The 25,272-nt window shown below is 40.7% G+C and overlaps 6 protein-coding genes across 24 annotated transcripts; 4 read left to right on the plus strand and 2 right to left on the minus strand.

Annotated features, from left to right (window-relative positions):
- Nucleotides 1–11,346, minus strand: LOC124201192. Of its 4 annotated transcripts, none has more exons than XM_046597686.1 (6): nt 11,052–11,311; nt 10,801–10,979; nt 10,537–10,727; nt 10,081–10,475; nt 9,397–10,022; nt 65–197 (listed from the first exon to the last, which is right to left on the minus strand). In XM_046597686.1, exons 1-6 carry the CDS (start codon nt 11,176–11,178, stop codon nt 177–179), a joined length of 1,539 nt encoding a protein of 512 aa, XP_046453642.1. In that variant the 5' UTR covers nt 11,179–11,311; the 3' UTR covers nt 65–176. The 4 variants fall into 4 exon arrangements, with proteins under 4 accessions (XP_046453643.1, XP_046453642.1, XP_046453641.1 ...); XM_046597685.1 differs by having other exon boundaries at nt 67–184; nt 9,384–10,022; XM_046597687.1 differs by lacking the exons at nt 9,397–10,022; nt 10,081–10,475; nt 10,537–10,727; nt 10,801–10,979 and adding exons at nt 897–1,276; nt 1,339–1,514; nt 1,581–1,759 and having other exon boundaries at nt 1–832.
- On the minus strand, nt 2,559–4,680 carry LOC124201193. Its single transcript, XM_046597688.1, has 5 exons — nt 4,417–4,680; nt 4,168–4,346; nt 3,907–4,097; nt 3,450–3,844; nt 2,559–3,390 (listed from the first exon to the last, which is right to left on the minus strand). Exons 1-5 carry the CDS (start codon nt 4,541–4,543, stop codon nt 2,747–2,749), a joined length of 1,536 nt encoding a protein of 511 aa, XP_046453644.1. The 5' UTR covers nt 4,544–4,680; the 3' UTR covers nt 2,559–2,746.
- LOC124201194 lies at nt 4,877–14,149 on the plus strand. 4 transcript variants are annotated; one of them, XM_046597689.1, is made up of 9 exons: nt 4,887–5,375; nt 5,453–5,525; nt 5,593–5,688; nt 10,583–10,586; nt 12,413–12,486; nt 12,633–12,748; nt 12,803–12,927; nt 13,006–13,148; nt 13,233–14,149. In XM_046597689.1, the coding sequence occupies exons 1-9, from the start codon at nt 5,331–5,333 to the stop codon at nt 14,060–14,062; spliced, it is 1,506 nt and encodes a 501-aa protein (XP_046453645.1). In that variant the 5' UTR covers nt 4,887–5,330; the 3' UTR covers nt 14,063–14,149. The 4 variants fall into 4 exon arrangements, with proteins under 4 accessions (XP_046453648.1, XP_046453645.1, XP_046453646.1 ...); XM_046597692.1 differs by lacking the exons at nt 10,583–10,586; nt 12,413–12,486; nt 12,633–12,748; ... (1 more) ...; nt 13,006–13,148; nt 13,233–14,149 and adding exons at nt 5,775–5,849; nt 5,995–6,110; nt 6,165–6,289; nt 6,368–6,510; nt 6,590–7,021 and having other exon boundaries at nt 4,877–5,375; XM_046597690.1 differs by lacking the exon at nt 10,583–10,586 and having other exon boundaries at nt 12,415–12,486.
- Nucleotides 6,975–9,171, plus strand: LOC124201190. Its single transcript, XM_046597681.1, has 6 exons — nt 6,975–7,059; nt 7,129–7,365; nt 7,427–7,542; nt 7,611–7,735; nt 7,814–7,950; nt 8,009–9,171. The coding sequence occupies exons 1-6, from the start codon at nt 6,993–6,995 to the stop codon at nt 9,061–9,063; spliced, it is 1,737 nt and encodes a 578-aa protein (XP_046453637.1). The 5' UTR covers nt 6,975–6,992; the 3' UTR covers nt 9,064–9,171.
- A 1,296-nt stretch (nt 14,150–15,445) lies between the features above and the next one.
- On the plus strand, nt 15,446–17,858 carry LOC124200347. The gene is made up of 8 exons (XM_046596555.1): nt 15,446–15,654; nt 15,837–15,893; nt 15,973–16,062; nt 16,154–16,381; nt 16,703–16,821; nt 16,919–17,040; nt 17,114–17,250; nt 17,324–17,858. Exons 2-8 carry the CDS (start codon nt 15,842–15,844, stop codon nt 17,674–17,676), a joined length of 1,101 nt encoding a protein of 366 aa, XP_046452511.1. The 5' UTR covers nt 15,446–15,654; nt 15,837–15,841; the 3' UTR covers nt 17,677–17,858.
- Nucleotides 17,859–18,357: 499 nt separating this feature from the next.
- Nucleotides 18,358–25,145, plus strand: LOC124200345 (myc box-dependent-interacting protein 1-like). Of its 13 annotated transcripts, none has more exons than XM_046596543.1 (9): nt 18,733–19,013; nt 20,834–20,969; nt 21,580–21,770; nt 21,845–22,259; nt 22,438–22,680; nt 22,948–23,067; nt 23,328–23,385; nt 23,460–23,544; nt 23,631–25,145. In XM_046596543.1, exons 1-9 carry the CDS (start codon nt 18,942–18,944, stop codon nt 23,712–23,714), a joined length of 1,404 nt encoding a protein of 467 aa, XP_046452499.1. In that variant the 5' UTR covers nt 18,733–18,941; the 3' UTR covers nt 23,715–25,145. The 13 variants fall into 13 exon arrangements, with proteins under 13 accessions (XP_046452505.1, XP_046452506.1, XP_046452499.1 ...); XM_046596544.1 differs by having other exon boundaries at nt 18,756–19,013; nt 23,634–25,145; XM_046596540.1 differs by having other exon boundaries at nt 18,759–19,013; nt 23,628–25,145.
- The last annotated feature ends 127 nt before the right edge of the window (nt 25,146–25,272 follow it).

Below are 25,272 nucleotides of genomic sequence, written 5' to 3' on the forward strand. Positions count from 1 at the left end.
TGCATTTGTTTAATATTTCTTGAGTACTACAGATGAAAAGAATTTTGACAAAACAATATTCTTTTTTTCTTTTTAAAGCATATAAACATAAAGAAAAAATTGTTCGAACAGGAAACGAAACTTTTAAAAGAAATATTGGATCGCATTTTTGTCCGCCCATCTCACTGCGATAACCTCTAATAATCTACAACAGTTATTTTTACCGAATTCCAATGCTTCTCTTGAGCCATGGTTCTCATACGCTCAGGGTTCACATTTCCACAGTCTCTTAAATAAATGTTGGACAAAGGATTCGCTTCGTTCAGAAAAAAATCGATTCCTTTCTGGCTCACATTAGAACAACCGTACAACTTTAACTTGGTCAAATACTTGAAACTGTTTCTAGTGCAAGCTTCCTCAAGCATCTGGTCATCAAGAGTGAAACAATTTTCTAAGGAAATCTTTGTAAGAGTAGGGGAAGATAAAAGCAAAAGTAAGAGTTTGCGTGAAATAGCGAATGGAGAATAATAAGAAGACAGAGAGATGTCTTCCAACATCCTTAACGGAAATACTTCCTTTGGAAAACAATGAGAAGAGTGGACGCGGTCATCTACCACAGGTTCAGGAGTATCCTGACCGGTACTTTTTATAACAAGTCGCAAACGGCGAATGTTCGGGCAGCTCTCGATGATGAGATAGACTTCTTCACTCGTTACTTTCATCGATACATTTAACTCTTCAAGTGTATGGCCACGAGCTTGTAGAAGAGGAATTACTCCGCCACGAATAGAGACTGACGACTTGAAGGAAAACCCAATTTCGAGATTTTTTAGTTGTTTAAGTTCTCGAAAACCTAAAATAAAATTTCATTCAATTTCCCTACACGTGCGAATACCATTACTTCAGATTTTTCTCACCTAATAACTCCTCATTCGTAAATCCTACGTCGTCTACATGTACGAAAAGATCGACGAGTGACGGGCACATGTCAACCATCAATGAAACGCTGCCTTTCTTATAGGGGACTTTGTTTGGCATAGCCATTAACAACTTGGTTAAGGAATATTTTTTTGATTCTCTGTCGTCATTACGAATTCCACGAAAAATTTGTAGGATATCAGATTTAATGTCGAAATCTAATTCTTTCAGCTCTGGTAAATGTTCGATAGCAAATCGAATTCCGATATGAGTCACTGCCGTTCTCCTAACTGATAATTTGTGAAGGGAACTTTGACCGTTGCAGAAAACTTGCATTGCAGAGTCGGTCACGCCAGGGCACGAATTCACTCGCAATTCCCTTGGGAAAAAAATTAAGTGGACATAAAGAAAGTTTATTTACTTCATTAAAGTAGATTCTACCTTAGTTTTGGTTTATCAGTTAATCCAAGATTGATCATGCAACTAGCACCGTAAATTGTACCAGACAAATCAAGGATCTGCAGGTGTTCGAAAAAATGCAACATGGGAGTAAAAGTATCTTCTACTTGATTTGATGGCAATTTATTGTATAAACTCATCTTCAGTGTAGTGAGTTGCTGTAATTGCAAAAAGTTGTTCGTTTTTAATTGATTTCTATATAAAAATGACGGATTAATTTTTACCGAACATCTAACCGATGCTAAACGCACGATTCGAAGACTGTCAGTGATATGCATATTACTTTTAGATAAATCCAGAATTTTCAAATGTGGGTTCAGGAGCAATTCAAACATCTCCTTTGTAATAACCCAGTGGTTTCTTTCGACCCATTCAAGAGTCATGTACTCCAGACAATGTGAAGCTGTGTGTAGTCAAAATGGCATTATCAAATAAAAGCACACAATTATTGCAAAGAAAAGACACTCACGCAGAAGCTTAAAGAGGCTGGAAACATAATCCGAACTACGCAATGCCGTCCATTTCTCCACGTTATCGACGATACTGTCCATACACAATTCTGCCAGAGATTTGTGGTACCATTTGGGCTGAGGCATGTTGATTGTTGAAGATAATGGTTAAGAGAACACAGTGAAGGACTTCAGTGAAAACCAAGACGCACACAAAACGAACATCAACGATCACACTAGAGATTTTTCTAAATGTTTCTCTCCGCCCCTCCTAACAGAGTGACAGTAAGGCGTCCATAAAGGCGCGAACGGAATAATTGCGTTGAAGGAAAGATGCACCATTGCCAGATTTCTTTTACAACTCGCGTGAGTCGATAAAATTAGAAAAAAATGAACTAAATTTCCTCACAAAAAAGAAAAAAGTAAATTGCAAATAATGTTCAACAGCAAATAATTAAAAATAATGAATATCCCTTTCTTCTCATGTCCAGTCTCACAGACTAAGACTAGGATCACTCGTACACCAGTTGAAAACGATGCAAATATTTTTTGATCACTTAGAAAAAGAGAAATTTAGTTTAATATCCAAATTACTTCAACTTAAAATTAAATTAAAGCGAGCTTACAAGTTATTGCAAATCATGTCCTAATTGAATAAATGTAGTGTAGGATTTTTTAAGTTTATTTAAATTTACACCCAATTGTAAAAAGGTGTGGAATGAAGTTCAATTGTAAAATGAAACAAGACACATATTGAATTCCGTGACTATTTAATCTTGACTCGTGTACACCAGATAAAGAATCTTATGAGAATTCCAGGTGAGGATTTTATGAAAGCATACAGTATAAACATAAGGAAATAAGTGTTTGCTGTTTGGGCAGGAAAAACGACGAGTTAAAAAAAAAAACATTGGATAGCATTTTCTTACTGCAATCACCTCTTAATCTTCAACATTCCACTTGACATTCCAGTGCTTCCCTTCTAGCATCATTTTAAAACGATCACAGTTCACATTTCCACAGTATTCTACAGAAATGTCGTCTAAAGGATTCGTTTCGTTCAGAAAAAAATCGATGCCTTTCTGGCTCACATTAGAACAACCGTAAAGGTTTAACTTGGTCAAATACTTGAAACTGTTTTTAGCGCAAGCTTCCTCAATGATCTGGTCATCAAGCGTGAAACTATTATATATGGAAACCGCTGTAAGAGCAGGGGAAGACAAAAGCAATAGCAACAATTTGCGTGAAATAGGGAATGGAGAATAATAAGAAGACAGAGAGATGTCTTCCAGCATCCTTAACGGAATTACTTCCTTTGGGGAACAATGAGAAGAGTGGCCGCCATCATCTACCACAGGTTCAGGAGTATCCTGACCGGTACTTTTTATTACAAGTCCCAAATGGCGAATGTTCGGGCAGCTCTCGATGATGAGGTAGACTTCTTCACTCGTTACTTCCATCAATAAAGATAACGTTTCAAGTGTAAGGCCACGAACTTGTAGAAGAGGAATTACTCCGCCACGAATAGAGACTGACGACCCCTGATCAATTTCGATATTTTTTAGTTTTTGAAGCTGTCCAAAACCTGAAATAAAAATGCTTTTTTAATTTCCCATGAATACTATTACTTCAGATTTTTCTCACCTAATAACTCCTCATTCGTAAATCCTACGTCGTCTACATGTATGAAAAGATCGACGAGCGACGGACACATGTCAACCATCAATGAAACGCTGCCTTTTTCATAGGGGACTTTGTCTGGCACATTCCACATGCTATTCAGCATAATCAACTTGGCCAAGGAATATCTTTTTGATTCTCTGTTGTCATTACGAATTCCACGAAAAACATTGAGGATATCAAACTTATTTTCGCAATATAACTCTTTCAGCTCTGGCAAGTGTTCGATAGCAAATCTAATTCCGATAAGAGTCACTTCCGTTCTCCTAACTGATAATTTGTGAAGGGAACTTTGACCGTTACAAAAAACTTCAACTACAGAATCAGTCACACCAGGGCAGTAATCAACTAGCAACTCCCTAGGGGAAAAAAATATAAAATGTACAATCAATTTATTTGCTTAAAGTAGAGTAGAACCTACTTTATTTTTGGTTTACAAGTTGATCCAAGTTTGAGCATGCAACATGCACCATAAATTGTGGAAGATAAATCAAGAATTTGCAAGAACTCAAAACGCTGCAAAATAGAAGCAAAAGCCTCTTCTACTTCAAAATTTCTATTTTCATTGAAAAAAGAACCCCAGCCATCATGAATCTTCAGTGTAGTGAGTTGCTGTAATTGCAAAGAGTTACACATAAATTTACTACTATTATAATGCAGAATTAACTATTGGTCTATATACCAAACATCTGTCAGATGCCAGACGAACGATGCGAAGATTTCTTTCTGCATCACGTCCAGTGCCCAGTTTTGATAAATCCAGAACTTTCACGTGTTGGCTTAAAAGTAAATCAAACATGTCCTCTGTTATCGAGTAGTTTTCCAAGCGACATTCAGTCATGTACTCCAGACAATGTGAAGCTGTGTGTAGTCAAAATGGCATAATAAAATAACAGTAGTAATAGATACCAACTTTTTTATAGACACTCACGCAGTAAATAAAAATTACAGGAAACATCCTCCGAGCTACGCAATGCCGTCCATTTCTCCATGTTATCGGCGATATTTTCCATGCACAATGCCGAAAGAGATTTTCCATACCATTTCGGCTGAGGCATATTAAAGAAATTAGTTGATAACAAAATCGACTAACTGAAAGACCTCAAAATACAAAATGGCACTCAAAACAGTCAACGAAAAAAGTTTAATTATTCTCTGTCGTCCTTTGCCCTCTGGGCTCGAAAAATCGGTTGGCATTATATTTACGAGATGCACTATTGCCAAATTTAAAAAATTGTCGAGCGCAAAATTAAGAAACGAACCAAAATTCGCTGACAACAAAATGCAAAATGCAAATTGCAAATAATATTCTCAACGAAATAATTGAAAAAAATGAGCATATAATATCCTTTGTTCGCGTCCATTTTCAAAATGTAAATGTTACTACCTCCCGCGTGTTTTCAGACGCTCCAGTTTTCGCGTAAACAACCAAACGAACCGGGAAGAAATTGTCTGTCAATTTATGTGTGGCCACTGAATTCGAGTGTTTAGAAATTCACCAAATGCCTCCTATGTCCATTTCCATTTTTTGGTGGAGAGAAAGATCCCGTTTAGCCGTTTTAAGGTGAATGGGAATGAATTTAACGAAGCAAAGACGAGAACAAGACAAACCTAGTTTCTATTTGCATCATCAGCACGTGTGTTGTGTGCAATCAGCTGTGAATGTTGTAGCTTATTGTCAATATGTAGAGAGTGTGGGGAAAGAGGAAGAATAGGTCCCATTCCATTCGTGAATTTGTCCAGTGTCCGTTCGACTTTTGTCTCTGAAACATTTCGACAAACTCGTCTCTGACGATAAAAACTATCGATTATCTGTTGGTGATTTTCATTTTAGTGCGTTGTAATATGTCATGCAACTCCCAATCGCGTCCAGGAATCCCAAATGGAAAGGTGCGAAATCAAATCTCGATCGTTTTATTATTGCCAATTGACATGTTATATTTCAATTGTTTTCAACTACATTGCAGACAAACAAAATGGTCAAATCGTTTCTCCTCTTGTGGCTATTTCATTTGGCAACTGTCTTGTCCTTATCGGCAGGTAAACACTTGGCAAACTGCATAGTTTTGATTTTGATTTTCAATTTCTCCTTATATTTGTTGATCAGGTTACTACAGGCAAGATAATGGTCGATTACCGTTGATTGGAAATAGCCCGATGACGTCAGTAGGAACGCCGCTAACTGGCAGCAACATACCAGAAGGTATTTATTACACACAAACACATACAGAGGAGAGTCTGAAAATAATAATAGGACACGGGAACTATAATAATCTACTATTATTACAGCACCACTTGTCGCCACTTCACTCGGCCCGTTGACCGCCAATAGCCGCCCCGTTAGGAGAGTCCCTTATGTTTCTGGTAAATAATAATAATCAATTTAGGATACTATCTGATAACAGATGCTTTTTTAACAAGTAGCACATTCAAGCATAGCTCTTGATGGTTGGTTTGATCTTAAATTCAATTAGAACTGATGATGAAATTGATTTTGTATGGAAATCAGACACCTGCGGAGGCTCCGTGAATATCCCCCTGTCGTTTGAACGACTTTTGCCGTACAAATCGACACATTTCCCGTCGAGACGCGATTACCCGATGCTCTGCGTTTGGAATTTCACAGTAAGAATTTAGTTTTTCGTCACGGTGAGATGATTGTATGGTTTTGTTTTAAAGGTGCAACACGACGGCTGTCGTCGGGCTCGACTGACGATGCGATTGGACGGACGGAGTCGATTGCCGGATGTGGACGGATGCAGCAAAGGATATTACACGGTTTCACCCAACATGAGGGGCGCCAGGTATATTTCTATTTAATTTTAGTAGGTCACGCAATTATGTTATTGATATTAAAGAAACGATTGTTATATAATTACAAGAATTTGCGGACATGTTGGCGACGTTCCGGCCTTCCATTGGTACGTCGACGCCTACCAGCCGGAAAATGAGGTCACAGTTGTCACGATGAAGAATTTGGGCATCAATGACGGATTCTCTGAAGGACTTTCGTTTACCCTCCAAGGTATATTAGGACCAAATAATTTTTAAAAAGATTTGAATAACAATTGCCTATAATGAATGAAATTGGATATAATTATTAGGCGAATGTGCAGAGGAAGAATGGTCGTATGCCCGAACGACGACTGTCAACAAGGAGAACGCCAGATTGAATCGGCGTTGGATGAATCGAGTCATGGAAGATTACCTGGCCGGAGAAGGACCCAGAGTGACCGTCAACCGTGTCAAATTGCCGGTAACGAGCACTACTACTCCAGCCCCAACAACCACCACCACCACCAGTCGACCTAAACTGAATCATCCAGTTGTCTCTTCCGATAACAATTACTCCGGTGGCATCCAGTGGCTCCATTTGAAATCGCCCGCCGATCTTCATTCGTCCAAAATTCACCAGAAATCAGCGATTGCCAAATTCCAGCCACCTCAAGTCGTGAACGAAACGATTCATGCCAATCGTTTCCATCAGTATCCATCATTGTAGTCGATATGTGCCAACAAGTTTTCGTTGTGTTTGTCATCCATTGCACTCTGGTCATATCGTTCACTGCGGCAGGTACCTATCACAGACTAAAACTGATAATTATTTAATTATTAGTGACAATTAAATCTCGTATTCTATTAGGGAAAACACCTTTTTTGAGAAGCAAGTCGATTGAGACGGAAAGTCAATCGTCCATAACCGAATTCGATCCGGAGTACATTGAGATGAATGACAATCTACCACAAACTATTCTGCGATTGTCACAAAATCTCATCCATCCAGCAACATCTGATTTTCTTCCGGACACGGATAGCCGCCGTTTAGTTGGCCAAACAACCACCAATCCACCCGCTGACAGTTGGGATCGAAATTCTGCAGGTATGAAATTATTAACTGAGATTATTCCATTTTTTAATAATTCACGAATAAAACGTAATAGATACCTGCGGAGGTACCGTCAATGTCCCCTTGTCCTTTGATCGACTCACACCGTTCGAATCGTCACAATTTCCGGAAGAACGCGCTTATCCTTTAGTTTGCCGCTGGATTGTCAAGGTATTATACAACTCAATGAAGCGTTACGGTAATTGGCGCATTAAATTGAAATCTGAAATGGTTACCAGGTACCGAGTTCGAATTGCAGTCTGGCACGAATCACGTTGAGAGTGGACGGTCGCAGTCGATTGCCGGATGTGGTCGGATGCGCTAGAGGATTTTATCGTGTTTATCCATTCATGAAGGAAGCAAAGTATGCCCAATATTCCGCCTGTACACTCTGAAATTGATCTAATAACAATCCCGTTAAATCTATACTTGCGAAATGTAGAATTTGCGGGCGCATTGGCGACGTTCCGCCCTTCCAGTGGTACGTCGACAACCACCAACCAAAAGATGTGACCATTATTATGGATAATACAGGAATCGGCGACGGAAACCCTGAGGGCTTGTCATTTACCCTTCAAGGTAATACAACTTTCAAAATTGGGTGAACAATACAAAAGTAAATATTTAAAAAATGCAGGTGAATGTGTGAATGACAAGATGATTGGAGTCAGAAAGGAAAACGTCAGATTCAGTCGACGATGGATAAATCGACAAATCGAAGATTTTGAAGCCGGAGAAGGGCCTAGAATAATTATCAAGCCCAGCCATGGTCAAAAACATCAAATTCCCGTTACTGAAGTACCAAAAACTACTTCAACTAGCACAGCACCAACTAAACAACCAGCTGTTTTTAATGACAACAATCCTGAATACGAACCTTGGCTCATCTCGCAATCCACCGAATCCAGCCATCCATCATATACGTCGGATTCAGTCACCTATTTCCCTTTGTCAACAGAAAAAACAAATCAGCGGCCATCATCAACGACCAATCGCCCACCCACAACTTATTTCAACGACTATCAAGACATTCCATGGGTTATTCTGAAATCTCCTGAGCAAACAGACGACCATTATTCGGCATCATCGTTCGAAATTTACCCACATAATAACCAAGCCGATAATGTGAAACAAGTCCCAGAAATGACGACTACAAATCCGTGGCTGGCTCTGAAATCTGCTTACCTTCGTAAAAATTCTACTTTTTCGCCAATAAAGTCAACATCCCCCTACAATCAACATTACTATTCAAATAACCCAAACCGCAATATCATAAACAGGGAAATACTTAACACTGAAATCACTTCTCTACTACCTAGGACAACAGCTAAATATATTCCGACAACTGGCAGGCCAATGACGACCGATCTGCCAACAACCGATCCACCACCAACTACTCCTGAAGTTACTTCTAACCTCATCAGATATTCGACACAGCCACAAACGACCATTTTGAATCATAATAAGTTAAATTATTTTCCTACCTTTCCAGCATCAAACGAAACACCAGTAGCAACGAATACCTTCACCAGTCCAGCACCAACAGAGCCCAGTCGACCTGTCAAAGTTGGATCACCTGAGAACGACGCCAATATTTCTAACATCAGCTTGAAGGAAGAGAAATCTAGTTTGACCAAATTACAACAGACATTTAAGCGAACTTACAACAAATTAATGAAAATCATGTCCTAAATAATATAGAAAAACAAAATAAGATTTGTTTAGCTTATCGGAATGAGTGTAGCCATCCCCTGAATTGAAACCTATAAAAATTTGTGGAATAAAGTATGAAAACATAGATGTTATTGAATTTCTTTAATATTTCTTGATTACCACAGATACAAAGAATTTTGACAAAAACAATATTTTTTTTTCTTTTTAAAGCATATAAACATAAAGAAAAAGTGTTCGATCAGGAAACGAAACTTTTCAAAGAAATATTGGATCGCATTTCTGTCCGCCCATCTCACTGCGATCACCTCAATCTTCATATCTTTCATAGTCTTCATAATCTTCAACAGTTATTTTTACCGAATTCCAATGCTTCTCTTGAGCCATGGTTCTCATACGCTCAGGGTTCACATTTCCACAGCCTTTTAAAGAAATTATGGACAAAGGATTCGCTTCGTTCAGAAAAAAATCGATGCCTTTCTGGCTCACATTAGAACAACCACGCAACCATAACCTGGTCAAATACTTGAAACTGTTTTTAGTGCAAGCTTCCTCAATGATCTGGTCATCAAGAGTCAAACAATCGTATATGGAAATGTCTGTAATAGTAAGGGAAGATAAAAGCAAAAGTAAGAGTTTGCGTGAAATAGCATATGAAAAATAAGTAAACAGAGAGATTTCTTCCAGCATCCTTAACGGAAATACTTCCTTTGGGGAACAAAGAGAAGAGTGGACGCGGTCATCTACTACAGGTTCAGGAGTTTCCAAATCGGAACTTTCTATTAAAAGTGACAAACAGCGAATGTTCGGGCAGCTCTCGATGATTAGAAAGACTTCTTCACTCTTTACTTGAATCGATAAAAATAACATTTCAAGTGTATGGCCACGAGCTTGTAGAAGAGGAATTACTCCGCCACGAATAGAGATTGACGACCACTTACGAATGTCGAGATATTTTAGTTGTTGAAGTTGTCGAAAACCTGAAATAAAATTGCGTTTAATTTCCCTACACATACCATTACTTCAGATTTTGCTCACCTAATAACTCCTCATTCGTAAATCCTTCGTCGTCTACATGTATGAAAAGATCGACGAGCGACGGGCACATGTCAACCATCAATGAAACGCTGCCTTTTTCATAGGGGACTTTGTCTGGCACATTCCACATCCTATTCAGCATAATCAACTTGGCCAAGGAATATTTTTTTGATTCTCTGTTATCATTACGAATTCCACGAAAAATTTGTAGGATATCAGACTCAATGTGGCAATCTAATTCTTTCAGCTCTGGTAAATGTTCGATAGCAAATCTAATTCCGATAAGAGTCACTTCCGTTCCCCTAACTGATAATTTCTGAAGGGAACTTTGACCGTTGCAGAACACTTGCATTACAGAATCGGTCACGTCAGGGCACGAATTAACTTGCAATTCCCTTGAAAAAAAAATAAGTTGACATTAAGAAAGTTTATTTATTTCATTAAAGTAGACCCTACCTTAGTTTTGGTTTCCCAGTTAATCCAAGATTGATCATGCAACTAGCACCATAAATTGTGGAAGATAAATCAAGAATTTGCAAGTGTTCAAAACGCTGCAAAATAGAAGCTAAAGTCTCTTTTACTTCAAAATTTCTATTTTCATTGAAAAAAGAACCCCAGCCATCATGAATCTTCAGTGTAGTGAGTTGCTGTAATTGCAAAGAGTTACACATAAATTTACTACAATAGTAATGCAGAATTAACTATTGGTCTTGTATATACCAAACATCTGTCAGATGCTAGACGAACGATGCGAAGATTTCTTTCTGCATCATGTCCAGTGCCCAGTTGTGATAAATCCAGAACTTTCACGTGTTGGCTTAAAAGTAAATCAAACATGTCCTCTGTTATCGAGTAGTTTTCCAAGAGACATTCAGTCATGTACTCCAGACAATGTGAAGCTGTGCGTAGTCAAAATGGCATAATAAAATAACAGTAGTAATAGACACCAACTATTTTATATAGACACTCACGCAGAAGGTAAAAGAGGATGGAAACGTGCTCCGAACTACGCAATGCCGTCCATTTCTCCATGTTATTGACGATATTTTCCATGCACAATGCCGAAAGAGATTTTCCGTACCATTTCGGCTGAGGCATATTAAAGAAAATAGTTAATAACTAAATCGACTAACTGAAAGACCTCAAAATACAAAATGGCACCCAAAACAGTCAACGAAAAAAGTTTAGAATTATTATTCTCTGTCGTCCTTTGCCCTCTGGGCTCGAAAAATCAGTTGCATTTTTTTTACGAGATGCACTATTGCCAAATTAAAAAAATTGTCGAGCGCAATATTAAGAAACGAACCAAAATTCGCTGACAACAAAATGCAAAATGCAAATTGCAAATAATATTCTCAACGAAATAATTGAAAAAAATGAGCATATAATATCCTTTGTTCGCGTCCATTTTCAAAATGTAAATGTTACTACGGGTCTCCCGCGTGTTTTCAGACGCTCCAGTTTTCGCGTAAACAACCAAACGAACCGGGAAGAAATTGTCTGTCAATTTATGTGTGGCCACTGAATTCGAGTGTTTAGAAATTCACCAAATGCCTCCTATGTCCATTTCCATTTTTTGGTGGAGAGAAAGATCCCGTTTAGCCGTTTTAAGGTGAATGGGAATGAATTTAACGAAGCAAAGACGAGAACAAGACAAACCTAGTTTCTATTTGCATCATCAGCACGTGTGTTGTGTGCAATCAGCTGTGAATGTTGTAGCTTATTGTCAATATGTAGAGAGTGTGGGGAAAGAGGAAGAATAGGTCCCATTCCATTCGTGAATTTGTCCAGTGTCCGTTCGACTTTTGTCTCTGAAACATTTCGACAAACTCGTCTCTGACGATAAAAACTATCGATTATCTGTTGGTGATTTTCATTTTAGTGCGTTGTAATATGTCATGCAACTCCCAATCGCGTCCAGGAATCCCAAATGGAAAGGTGCGAAATCAAATCTCTATCCTTTTATTATTGCCAATTGACATGTTATATTTCATTTGTTTTCAACTACATTGCAGACAAACAAAATGGTCAAATCGTTTCTCCTCTTGTGGCTATTTCATTTGGCAACTGTCTTGTCCTTATCGGCAGGTAAACACTTGGCAAATTGCATAGTTTTGATTTTGATTTTGAATTCCTCCTTATATTTGTTGATCAGGTTACTACAGGCAAGATAATGGTCGATTACCGTTGATTGGAAATAGCCCGATGACGTCAGTAGGAACGCCGCTAACTGGCAACATACCAGAAGGTATTTATTACACACAAACACACACAGAGGAGAGTCTGAAAATAATAATAGGACACGGGAACTATAATAATCTACTATTATTACAGCACTCGTCGCCACTTCACTCGGCCCGTTGACCGCCAATAGCCGCCCCGTTAGGAGGGTCCCTTATGTTTCTGGTAAATAATAATAATCAATTTAGGATACTATCTGATAACAGATGCTTTTTTAACAAGTAGCACATTCAAGTATAGCTCTTGTTAGTTGGTTTGATCATTAAATTCAATTAGAACTGATGATGAAATTGATTTTGTATTGAAATCAGACACCTGCGGAGGCTCCGTGAATATCCCCCTGTCGTTTGAACGACTTTTGCCGTACAAATCGACACATTTCCCGTCGAGACGCGATTACCCGATGCTCTGCGTTTGGAATTTCACGGTAAGAATTTAGTTTATCGTCACGGTGAGATGATTCCATGGTTTTGTTTTAAAGGTGCAACACGACGGCTGTCGTCGGGCTCGACTGACGATGCGAGTGGACGGACGGAGTCGATTGCCGGATGTGGACGGATGCAGCAAAGGATATTACACGGTTTCACCCAACATGAGGGGCGCCAGGTATATTTCTATTTAATTTTAGTAGATCACGCAATTATGTTATTGATATTAAAGAAACGATTGTTATATAATTACAAGAATTTGCGGACATGTTGGCGATGTTCCGGCCTTCCATTGGTACGTCGACGCCTACCAGCCGGAAAATGAGGTCACAGTTGTCACGATGAAGAATTTGGGCATCAATGACGGATTCTCTGAAGGACTTTCATTTACCCTCCAAGGTATATTAGGACCATATAATTTTTAAAAAGATTTGAATTAACATAACTGCCAATAATGAATTGAATTTGATATAATTAATAAAGGCGAATGTGCAGAGGAAGAATGGTCGTATGCCCGAACGACGACTGTCAACAAGGAGAACGCCAGATTGAATCGGCGCTGGATGAATCGAGTCATGGAAGACTACCTGGCCGGAGAAGGACCCAGAGTGACCGTCAACCGTGTCAAATTGCCAGTAACGAGCACTACTACTCCAGCCCCAACAACCACCACCACCACCACCAGCCGACCCAAACTGGATCATCCAGTTGTCTCATCCGATAACAATTACTCCGGTGGCATCCAGTGGCTTCATTTGAAATCGCCCTCCGATCTTCATTCACCCAAAATTCACCAGAAATCAGCGATTGCCAAATTCCAGCCACCTCAAGTCGTGAACGAAACGATTCAGCCAATCGTTTCCATCAGCACAATTTCCAGCGAATTTGAATATCCCGCCACCAGCACCACCAGCGTCCCATCAGAGTCGACAATTGAACCAGAAGAAGAGATGAGCAGCACCTGGCCAACAACCGACCAATCCACTGACCCGTTTTACCTGACGACGACCTCCACACCTTTGGTAATGGCCAGCACGACGGATAATGACGAGCTAATCTCAACCACTTCATCAACTGATGACCCGTTGCTGACGTCCAGCACGACGGAGATAACAACCACTTTAACAGCAGAGTCCAGCAGCACCACCCCCTTGTCTGATGTTGTTGTTGCGTCAACAACAACAACCCAACAACCGCCCATCAGCATTTCCCATGTCGTCACCCCCATCAGCGGTCAGAACTTGGCATTCAACAGGTTTCAAACATTCCAGAGACGTTTTCTGAAATTCCTGAAAATCTTTTATTTATTTTAATTATTTCTTGTTATTGCATTTGTTATATCTAAATTCAAATTTGTATATCGTCGCTGCGGCAAAATAAACGGGACTTTGTATTATCAATCCGAGTCATCCAGCACCAGCACAGGTGTGAAAATCATATCTGATTAGAAATGGTAATGCCATTCGTTTTCTCTTTAAATTGGTTATCTCTCGCCAGACGAATGAATCGGCTTTCGTGTCTTTTTATCTCACGTCATATTTTATAACCGGTTGTATCCACCTAGTATAATTGGGAAAAGAAAAAAAAAGGAATTTAATCAAATGAATATAGTAATTTCCTAATTGAGTATTAATAAGAGTTGCATTCATTTTCAAAAGGGTTTCTTTTTTTTTCTTTCAATTTCTACGAATTTAAAAATCTCACGTCCCAGTTTATATTCAAATGAAAATCCCCAATTATATTGTGTGGGCCTCGATGACGTGTTTGTTTCATAAATTCAATGATGGAAAAAGATAAAAATTGAAACAATCGGTGTCTCATTCCGAGTGTGTTTCCCCTTTGTGGACTTGACCAATAGGTCCCATTGTTTCCGGCTGTGCTGTGCCCAATGTAGGTCAAACGCATCGTCATAACTACATGTTTAAACCGAGGACGATGCGCCGGGTGATACTCTTATTCTTCTTATCATTATGTGATTATTACGTATATGGAAAGAAGTTGTATTCTCTGGGCAAGACTTTCTCTGCGAGCCGTGCCAATTTCACCGCTAATATAAGTGGGGTCCTAACTTTTTCCAGCCTAAACGAAACGAAAGACACATCCGTTAAATGGTGCTGGTAATAGAAGTAGGCCAGCACACATACACCGTATCCGCACCACTACAACTCTCAAATATAGGAGAAAAGACCATGTCTTTTAAGTGATTTTCACCTGTCTAACGTCAAGCGGTTCGCTTTCCTGTCTCGAATAGTAACACATAAAAAAAGTAAAATGAATTTTCTCTGCTGTATAAGTAGTATATGCTCTTCATTAAAAACTCGTCAAAATTTAAAAAGGGAGAAAATGATTAAAGAAACGTCGGACCATTCGGCATTTTGAAATTGAGCTAAAAATGTGTGAGCACACTGTCCTATATCTACTACTGCTTTTGTGTGTTTATCTTAAATTGCGATTATAAAATCAAATGAAATAAAAGGGACCCTGGATGGAGGAGGAAAAAAGCCTGAGGGTCTCAAATCAAAATCCAGGGAAAAGGCTCTTTTCTTTCTCCCATGGCAGCAGCAGCACCTGCCATTTTCTCTTTTTCTTTCTTTCTTTTTCTCTACACAGAGAAATAATACAGGTGGATAGTGTGTGTGGAAGGGAGGGGGGGAAACCTAGTTTTCCTTGGGATATCTCCAACTCACAGGAGAAGAGATAGAAAAGTATTGTTCTCTCGGTGAACGAAGAGAGAATAAGAAAAAAAGACAAGGAAAATAAGAAAGGCCAACGCTCAGTCCCGTCTCGGCTCAGTCTCTGTCCAGCCTCTGACGCTCAAACAGCTCCGTCGTAGCTGTTCACAATTATAAAGTTCGCCCCATTTGAATTTATTTTTATTTGTTGCTGCTCTATACCGTGTATACTGGTGAGTTTCAATTCTTTTTTTGACCTTTCTTATTGTACTATATTAGCCTGTTATTGGGGTGGCGTGTTTTGATGACCTAATTAATTCTTTTTTTCGTATTTGGTTTCTGTGCATTGAATTGAATTTGTTGACCCGGTGACATCCTCAACTTTTGCGTTTTTCCCACGACGACGATGACACAGTCGACATGCGATTCTTGATTTTGATTCTGTCGGCTTTAATTGCCTTCGCTTCGGCAGGTATAGAGTCAAACATTTTTTCAAAAATACTTAATTAAAAGCTAGTTTAAATAATTAAACCTTTTTTTGAAAAATTAAGGGACCGTGTCGGAGCGACTGAAAATGACGATGGACAAATACCAGAAAATCGAAGTGAATTTACCAGAGAGTCGGCCCATCACGTCGAGAGGTAGAAATCAAATTCCGGCCAGATTATTTATTAACTGACTTATTTGTCGCGCTGGATTTGTTTGACGGATTTGTTTTTTTGATTTTTACAGGAATTATGCAAAACATTCAGAATGCTATCGGGAATCGGCACGTGACTTTTAAAATACCTGCCGTGCCGTTCGTGTCGAACCTTTGGCGAACCAAAAACGCCACGCTCGTTTCATCTTCCGCCAAGAATTCATCGTCCACTCCAGCAGCAACGGCGGATGAGCAGATCGGGGTCAGCGGCGGCGTCCAGTCGACGGCCGGACCCATCCAACCCGGCGGACATCAACCAGGTAAAAAAACCAAAAAATATCTGTCCCCTCCCTATCAACTGAAACCCACAAAAATCGAAAGGTAAAATTGAGGTCAACCCATTCTGTCGAGTTTCTCTTTTTTTCTGCGCTTCTTTTTTATTATAAGCGGGTGACGAATTTGCATATACGAAGCGTGAAAAATAAAAATAAAAATAACCGCAACTGTTTTGACTGTGGAGCAAAAGGAGAAGAGAGGAGCTCAGTAGGTCAACAGTTGCGGTTATCTTTTTCTATTTTATTTGATTGAATCAAAAAGTCACAAAAATCGAATCGACTCTAATAATCGTGAAATGTAATTAGGAGATTGGTGCGGAGGCAACATCTTATTGGATCTCAATTCACGGCGAGAGTTAACCTACAAGTCGACGCTATTCCCGGCCGCACGCTCAGTCCCGTACGCCTGCTCCTGGGACGTCAAGGTATTTCCCGTTTCTATATCGCCATTTTGATATGCCATTTCAATTGGGGTTGATGTGACCATTTGGGCCGCCATCTATATATATGGTATGATAACAGGTGAGCAAGAATTGCCGTCGAGGTCGGGTGACGATGCGAATGGACGGACGCAGTCGACTGGCCACCGAGGATCGATGCAGCAAAGGATATTACCGAGTCTCGCCATTCATGAAGGAAGCCAAGTAACTAATAATACGCCACCCGTTGTTATTATTACGTCATTACATCCACTTTTGTTTCCCCCCTTATGAATAGAATCTGCGGACACATTGGGACCGTTCCGCCCTTCCAGTGGTACGTGGACGAGAACCAGCCGGAAGAGGTGACCATCATCATGAAAAACATTGGACTCAACGATGGCCGTGACGAAGGATTGTCTTTTACTCTATCAAGTGATTGCCCAATTACTTACTCGTTTAAATGAACTGTTTGAAGAAATGTTTGACAATTCATATTTCCAATTAGGCGAATGTCTGACGACGTCCAAGGAGAGCAGCAGCAGTGAGAGTAAAATCAATAGCAGCAACGTGGCGATGGATAACATGGAAACCAACAGCCGCTGGATGTACCGTCTGCTGATGGACTCGGCCACTCCCGGCAGCCGCCAGAGTCAAGTGATCCTCCACACGGCCTCCATGTCCTTCCAGCCCAACTCCAAACTGTCGGCAAAGGCCTCAGAGAAGATCAGCCAGGATTTCGGTCAGGCTACGGCATCCGATCCAACCGACGACGAGTCCAGCACAACGGTCAAACCGGCCAACAAAATCACATTCTATTCGCCACTCTATTTGATTTTCCGCAAATTGAACCTCATTTAAATTTGAAATTTGAATTGACAATTCTAGCTGCTGGTCGGCTATTTATTGGACCCATGTATACTTGCATTATTCATTAATTTTATTCTTAAAAATGATAATTATTCACTCTAATTTAAAGCCCGTTGTATGTGTGTGTGTGTCGTGTTACAAGTTGATGGAAATAAAAGAAAAAACAAAATCCATTAGTACATTTTGGGCTGATGACGGAATGAGGAGGGAAAAGGTGGGCGGGGCTTTCTTTGGTTGCAGCCAAGTCGACTTGCTGGCGACATCATGTCACTTGTTATTTGTTGTTGTGGTGTATGGGCGAATGAATAGGAACGACGTTGGCTGATCTCCGTGCGGTGGCGGCTAAGAATAACACACGACGGATAGACCGTATATATACACGGCACAGACATCCCATTCCGCCGGATTTGCCGGCGGTCGCATCCGTTATTCAACTTTTCTTTTTCTTTTCCTTTTTGGATTTTTCTGAGACTGGGAATCAATGCATTATAACCAAAATGAAAGATGGAAAAGGGCCAGGACACCTTCCTTTCCATTTTGTTTTTTTTTAGTTGGGAAATTTCAAAAGAGAAAAGTAAAAATGGTGTGCGAATTGGATTTGGGAGAAAATGGTTTTCTGACTTTTCAGCCATTTCCTTTCGCACCAACGCGAAATCTGACATCATCCGTCCGCTGATGCGTCACGTTTAGTACCTTGTACTAGTGTGTGACCCGATTCGTAAAATTCTTTTTGCCTTCGAAATCCTCATTCCCTAAAGAAAAACATTTTTCTTTTCTTTCTTTTCTCCTGCTGGTTTGTGTAACGTGACCAAGTATGGCCAAGTTAAGCGCGACTTTGTGTACTATAGTCAAAGAACTTCAACCCACCTACATACACTAGACATCTTTTGTTTTCTCTATTCCGCCTACGTTGGCATTTCCCTTTTGGTCCGAGTAAAAACACCTTTTTGGGTGGAAGGGTCGTCGGCCAGCGCCATCTAGCGGCAGTTGGCGCAACTAGATGTCTTTTTAGTTCCTTCGTTCGACGTCTGGGGCCCCTCCTGACGTTGAATTTCCAGCCGAGTCGGAGAGTCGAGTTAGCCCTCGGTTAAGTCACGGTCGGGTCTTAACTGCTGGTGTGTGTGTGTGTGTGTGTGCAACGGGCGTAGTATATATACACAGAGAGGCGATAGACACACTAGTGGACGAGAAGTGAGTCGGGTCTTGTCTCTTGCTCCTTCTGCTGCTGCTGCTGTTTTGTTGCTGTTGTTGACGCCATGGCTAGTGAATCGAAAGGATTGGTGTTCGCCACGGCCGTGAAGAAACACGCTGGACGGGCCAAAGAAAAGGTATTTGCATCAATTTGCTCGACTCTAAACGTTATTCATCATCAGACTCGTCGTCTCCACTTGATAACACGGCCAGATTCGCCAGCCATTCAACACTGTCCCTCCAGTTAAATACCAGATGGTCGTCAGTGCAGAGATTCTCCTCCCTCCTTCACTAGTAGAGAAAGGGGCCTCGATCGTCGGCTGCTGCTGCCAGCAGCCAGAATTCATGACCTTCTATGGTCAATGGTGGCAACAGGTTGTTTGATAGACACAACACACACACACACTTTTTTTATTATTACTATTACTGCACTGCCATTGATTTTATTATTGATTTCATTGGGTGTGTTTCCCAGTTACGTGTGCTGTGAGTGCTTCCCACATCTTTTTCAGATTTTGATTCACAGTCTTCTTTAAGTGTGTGTGTGTGGGGGGAGAATTAGAAACGGGAAAAGAATTGTGTCATCGGTTGAATGCGACCGTGACTCCCCGTCGCGTTTATTTATGGTAATTCAATCGAAACAGCTGTCTCTCTTCAGACTGTGGTGACCCACATGCCCAATCTCATCTTTTCCCTCTCTCTCTAGCTCTGCCAACCAGTCTCTCTCCTAGGCAGGCACCACCAAGCCATTGTTGATTCGAGGAAGCACACACATCCAGGCAGGCAGGGCTGGCTGGCCTTTTTCATCATTTTCCGATAACCTTTCACAGGCAGGCAGACAGGTTTGGAGTCGAAAACCCATCAGCTGTTTTGACAGCAGGCCCAGCTCTTGTCTCTGCAGTCCTTTCATCGTTGGTGAGATTTCCAGGGTTTCACCCTGCACACCAGGTGGTGTGCAGTTAACGAAAGCTTTAAAGAACATGTAGAGGGGCACATTCTTGCCCATTGTGACAGGAAATGTGAAGCATTTGGTATAGTCGTCGTTGTCCTTGGGCTTCCGTTGCATAGGTGAGGGGACAGCCTGTGCTGGCACACTAAATTTAGACAGTCAGACAGTGTGAGAGAAAAAAAAGAGATGGGTGTCTAGTGAACCGATTGCCAAGTTCCTTCCCGTTCTGCACTAGTCCCGAGAGCTGGGCGAGATCACGGACTTTTTGATTCTTTTTCCCACAAACATGCAGCTAGGCAAAGCGGACAAGGAGGAGGCGGCCAGCAGCAGCAACATTTCGCTGGTGCTGCCAAGTAGCCAACAGAGCCAGAAGAAACGCTAAGACTATACGGCTAGTTTGAATGGATGCGAAGCAACTAGACCAAGTAGATAGATGGTCCCCCCTCAGTAGAAGACAGAGCCGAGCGACCGGGATCCCGGTCACGGAAATAGAACGCCCATCACCTATATATATTATTTCTGTTTTCCTTCTTCTTGTGATGGGCGAAAGGTGGAGGCTCGCATCTTTTGATGCCTTTCAAAAAATGAGCGAAAGAGAAAAGAGAGAAAAGAGAATTTGTTTGGCCGATTGAAAAAGAAAATGGGAGCAGGAAATGACGGCGGTTATATCGACTTGACTTTCACATCGACCCAAAGAATTATTTTTCTTCTTCTAATAACCGACGAAAAAAGAGAAACAAGTCGAAGAGAATTTCGTTCTTTTCGTGTTGTTGAAGAGGAGCCAAAAAGGCGTTTATGCCCAGAGGCGCAATCTTTATCTTTAATGGCCTTTCAACGCAAGGCACGACTTCTTCTTCGCTGGATTATAGGTGGATAGGCGGGCGTTGTCGGTTTGCACTGGAGGCCCCACGAGTCTACTCCAAAAAAATAATAGTCGTTTTTTATCTTTCCATTTTTCGTGTTGTAATTTGTCTTTTGATAATAATTTCTTTTTCCGGTTTTTGGTAGATCCTGCAAAAGGTGGGCAAAGTGGACCGGACAGCCGACGAGATCTTCGACGATCACGTCCAGAATTTCAACAAGCAACAAAATGCGGCCAACAAACTCCAAAAGGAGCTCAACAATTACATCCGCTGTGTCAAAGGTGAAATTCTTCTTCTTCTTTTCTTCCTTTTTTTCCAAAATAGATAAAAACAAACGTGTTTGGAATTTTCAATTTGCCTTTTCGTTCCTCCATCATCCACCACCACCACCAAAAAACTAGAAAACATTCCTAAAATTGATGTACCACCTCTCAGTTCTCCGTACTAGTGAGAGGTAGGGTGAGGGGAAGGAAGGAAGTGTGTGTGAGTAGAGAGCCAACAGCTTTGGACCGACCGACCGGCCCGGTGTTTATATATAAAATTCAGCTCTTGCTTTAGCCTTTGCACAAAACTTGTGAACAAGAGAGAAAGAGACTCGTCTCTCTCATTCGATTGCACATCTCCGCGTTTCGTGTATTCACGTACGAGAGGTGGGAGGGTTGGGTGGGGTGGTGGACTAAGGGGAAACACCGTCCAAAATTAGAAAATCTTGACACACACACACACACACACCGAGCTGACTTTAACGGGATCCTCTGTACTCTCTGCATACATAACACATTTTTAGATAATGTCATTTTCATTTATTTTTCCCTATTTCTCTTTTTTGATGGATTCCATGTTTGTTTTGATTTATTTATTTATTTCTATTTTTCCTGGTGGTGTCATCAGCCATGCAAGCGGCCAGCAAGACTCTGTACGAGTGCATGTCGGAGGTGTACGAACCGGACTGGACGGGGCACGACTTGCTGACGGTCCAGTCACAAAACATTGAAATGCTCTGGCAAGATCTTGGCCACAAAATGACGGACCAGGTCCTCATCCCACTCAACACCTACCAGGGCCAATTCCCCGAAATGAGAGTAAGTCGTCGTCGTCCATTCAGAATTCAACCAAACGTCACTTTTTCTAATTTTCCCCCATTTTGGAAATTCAGAAAAAGATTGAAAAGAGAGGGAGGAAGCTGGTGGACTACGACGGACAGCGACACAGTTTCCAGGCCCTGCAGAGCTCCAAGAAGCGAGAGGAAGTCAAGATCGGCCGTGCCAAGGAGCAATTGGAGGAGGCCAAACGGACGTTTGCCGTTTTCAACGCGGAGCTCAACGAGGAGCTGCCGTCGCTCTACGACTCGCGTCTGCCATTTTTCATCACCAACTTGCAGACTCTCTTCTCGGCCGAGCAGGTGTTCCACTCTGAGCTCTCAAAGGTCCACGGCGAGTTGGAGTCCATCATCGACAAATTGGCCAAGGAGTCGAGCGGACGGACGTCGTCGAGCCACTACAGGCGCAGCTCGCCGCCCACGCAGATGCTCTCGTCACCCGGCAGCAATTCGCTCAACAGCCCAGAAAACGGTAAATTCCGCACTCGATTTTTTGAATGCAATCCATCTCTCTCTGCCAATCCACCAACTAACGAAACCGGAATGAAATTTTGTTTGACCGTGTCCGTCCCGGCTAACTTTTAACCAAATTGGCTTGTCTCTTCTTGTTGCCCGTTTTTTCGGCCATTTTTTCCCCCGGATGATCCCAGTGGGTTCACGCGGATCGAGACTGGGTCGGACGGAACAGGACGAGGACAACACGAGTCCGTTCCACGACCACCACCAACACAACAACCAAAATGACCACGACAACTACAGCAAACAATCTGGCGGGGGACTCATTGGAGGCGGAACGGGAGCTGGCGGATTGAAGGATTACGAACCGGTTGAAGTCGGAGCCCAAGTCGGCGAAATGACGACGACCAGCACTCCGACCAACAATGGCGCAGGAGGTTAGAGATTGTTCCCACCACTATCCCAATCGTCCGTCTGTCTGTGTCGTTTTGGTTTTTGCTTTTTAACTTGTGTGTCGGTCGCTTTAAACCAAAAAGGATAAAATCAATTGATGTTTAGTGAGACTTGATGAATTAATGATTGGAATTGGTTCTATATTTAGTTTGGCTAGTGTGTTAGATTTGGTTTTTCAGAGGTTTTGAGACGGCAGTTTGCACAGGCCCACCACTTTGCGTTGTTTTCTTTCTTGTTGTGTTCTCTTGCAGCCGCCACGACCAACGGAGTGAACAAGAGTCCGCCCAGCAGCGGAGGGCCCGGTGCTGCTGCACCGGCTCGCAACACCAATCAAAGGCCCGGCGTCGAAGAACTTTATGATATTCCCATAGGTGCGCCTACTTACCCCCCTACTACCCCCCTTACAATTTCACCTTTTCCCACTTTTTAATCAAATCAACAAATTTGACCCCCTTTTTCTTGCTTTCAGACACAAAAAAAAACAATTAAACTTTTATGTTGTATTTTATTTTAAAACACTAACATCACTTGTCATTTATGCTTTTGGATTTTTCAGTTTCACTTGGTCCTATATTCCATTTTTCTTAGAAATTGTTTGTTGGAATTTTAAATTTTGGATTTCTGCTTCCAGGTGCTACGACGGATAACCTTCCGCCAGGTGTTCTCTACAGAGTCCGAGCCACTTACAAGTAACTAATTGAAAATAATATTGTGAAATGTATCAGGTTTTAATGAAATTTGCTTTTTTTAAATTATTATTCAGGTATCAAGCGGAAGATGAGGATGAATTGTCTCTTGAGGTGGGCGACACGGTCCAAGTGATTGAATACGAAGATCCCGAGGAACAGGTATTGCAACATTGGCGTTTGAATTGCCTATTGGACTTAGTAACATTAACCGTACCCTTGTTTTGATGAATTTCCACCTATTGGAGCAGGAGGAAGGTTGGCTGATGGGCATCAAAGAGGCGACAGGACGTCAGGGTCTCTTCCCGGCCAATTTCACTCGACCCATCTGAGGTGGAACAAGTTGACAAGAAGAAGAAGGAAAGAAACAAGCACAGCCATGATGAAGAAGAAAAAACAAAAAAAAACAAAAACTCATTTAAACTAACGAATCTGAAATGGAAAGAAGATCTGGGGCGAAATTAAAACCAAACGAAACAAGCTTATAAGCAGCTCAAGAAGATTAAAAAACCAGACTAAAAAAACGAAAAAAGGAAACCAGCTATCAAACACTCTTTAAAATTATTCAACACCAGACTCCTCTTTCTTTTTTGAAAAATTCTATTGGAAGAAGAAGAAGAAAAAACCAGAACAATCGTATGGAAAGTGTTAATTTAGATCTGATTGCACTCTCATCATCATCATATCCCCCTCCTTCCCCACTTATAATATTTTTCAACAAGTGGGGAAGAAGAAGAAGAATAAGTTTTTTTTTTAAATATTATTCAATTGAACCTGTGTTTACCCACCCTCCTTTCCCAGTGGTCGTAGGTGTTACATGATATTCCCTCCCTCTAGCTCTTTATATAATTAATTCTCGTAATTTTTCATTATTTTTAATTCAAAAGAAAGAAAAGTGTGCCATGAATCTCCTTCTCTCTCCGCTCCCATTTTTTCGTTATTTTTGCGTGTGCTAAAAAAGGTGTGTGACACTGTCTCTCTCGGTGAAAACGACAAGGATCCTCTTCTTCAAAAATTAGCAACAAGAAAAACAAAGAAACGAAGAATATTTCTTTTTTTCTTTTAATTATCATTTGTCAATCGGAAAAGACTCGAGCATGAATTTTTCTTTATTTCTCTCCTACCTCTTAATTATTTCCCCCTTTCTCCACTTACAAAAACAAACAACCATTAATGATTTATATTTTCTAGTTTAATCCTGTTGAGATAATATAGCCATAAAGACATTGAGTTTATTATTATTATCGTAATAATTAATTGACGGCCATATTTTGACACGCCCTTTCTATATTCTTTTTCGCCTTAATTTTTCCGAGTATTTCCGATGACAAAAACAAAACCCAACGTCCATTTCCTTGAAACTGAATCGAGCAAACAACAAAAACAAAGGTGCCTTGTGTGTGATGCGAAGAAATGCAAAAGATAACAAACATTTGTGACAGCTGTTTTTTTTATTTTTTTTCAATTACGTTTGAATTAGTTTTTGTTTTTTTAGGCTCGATAAGAAAAAAAGGAGATATTAATTGCAAATGAATTAGAATTTAACGACTCGATGATATTTTGGATTGTTTTTGAAAATATTACTGATCCACTATTTTGCTGCTGCACAACCGATTTTTGCGATGGGCTTCCCACAACAACAATTCCCTACAACAACAAACAACAAAGATCCTTTTATTGACTCTTTCTTTCTCTCTGACTCCTTTTTCCCCAATCTTTTTTTGAACAACCAATAAAAAGATAGTCGATTAATCTAAACCCAACCAATCAAAAAGACTTGATTTTCATTTGACGCTGCGCTCACAACAAAATGGAATTCATTTGGGAAAATCTCGAGGCAAACACAGCAAGGGATGGAACGGTTTTTCCGTTGAAAACTTACCACCGCGT

The sequence above is a fragment of the Daphnia pulex genome, chromosome 8 (assembly GCF_021134715.1).
Source record: "Daphnia pulex isolate KAP4 chromosome 8, ASM2113471v1".
Taxonomy (NCBI): Eukaryota; Metazoa; Arthropoda; class Branchiopoda; order Diplostraca; family Daphniidae; genus Daphnia; species Daphnia pulex.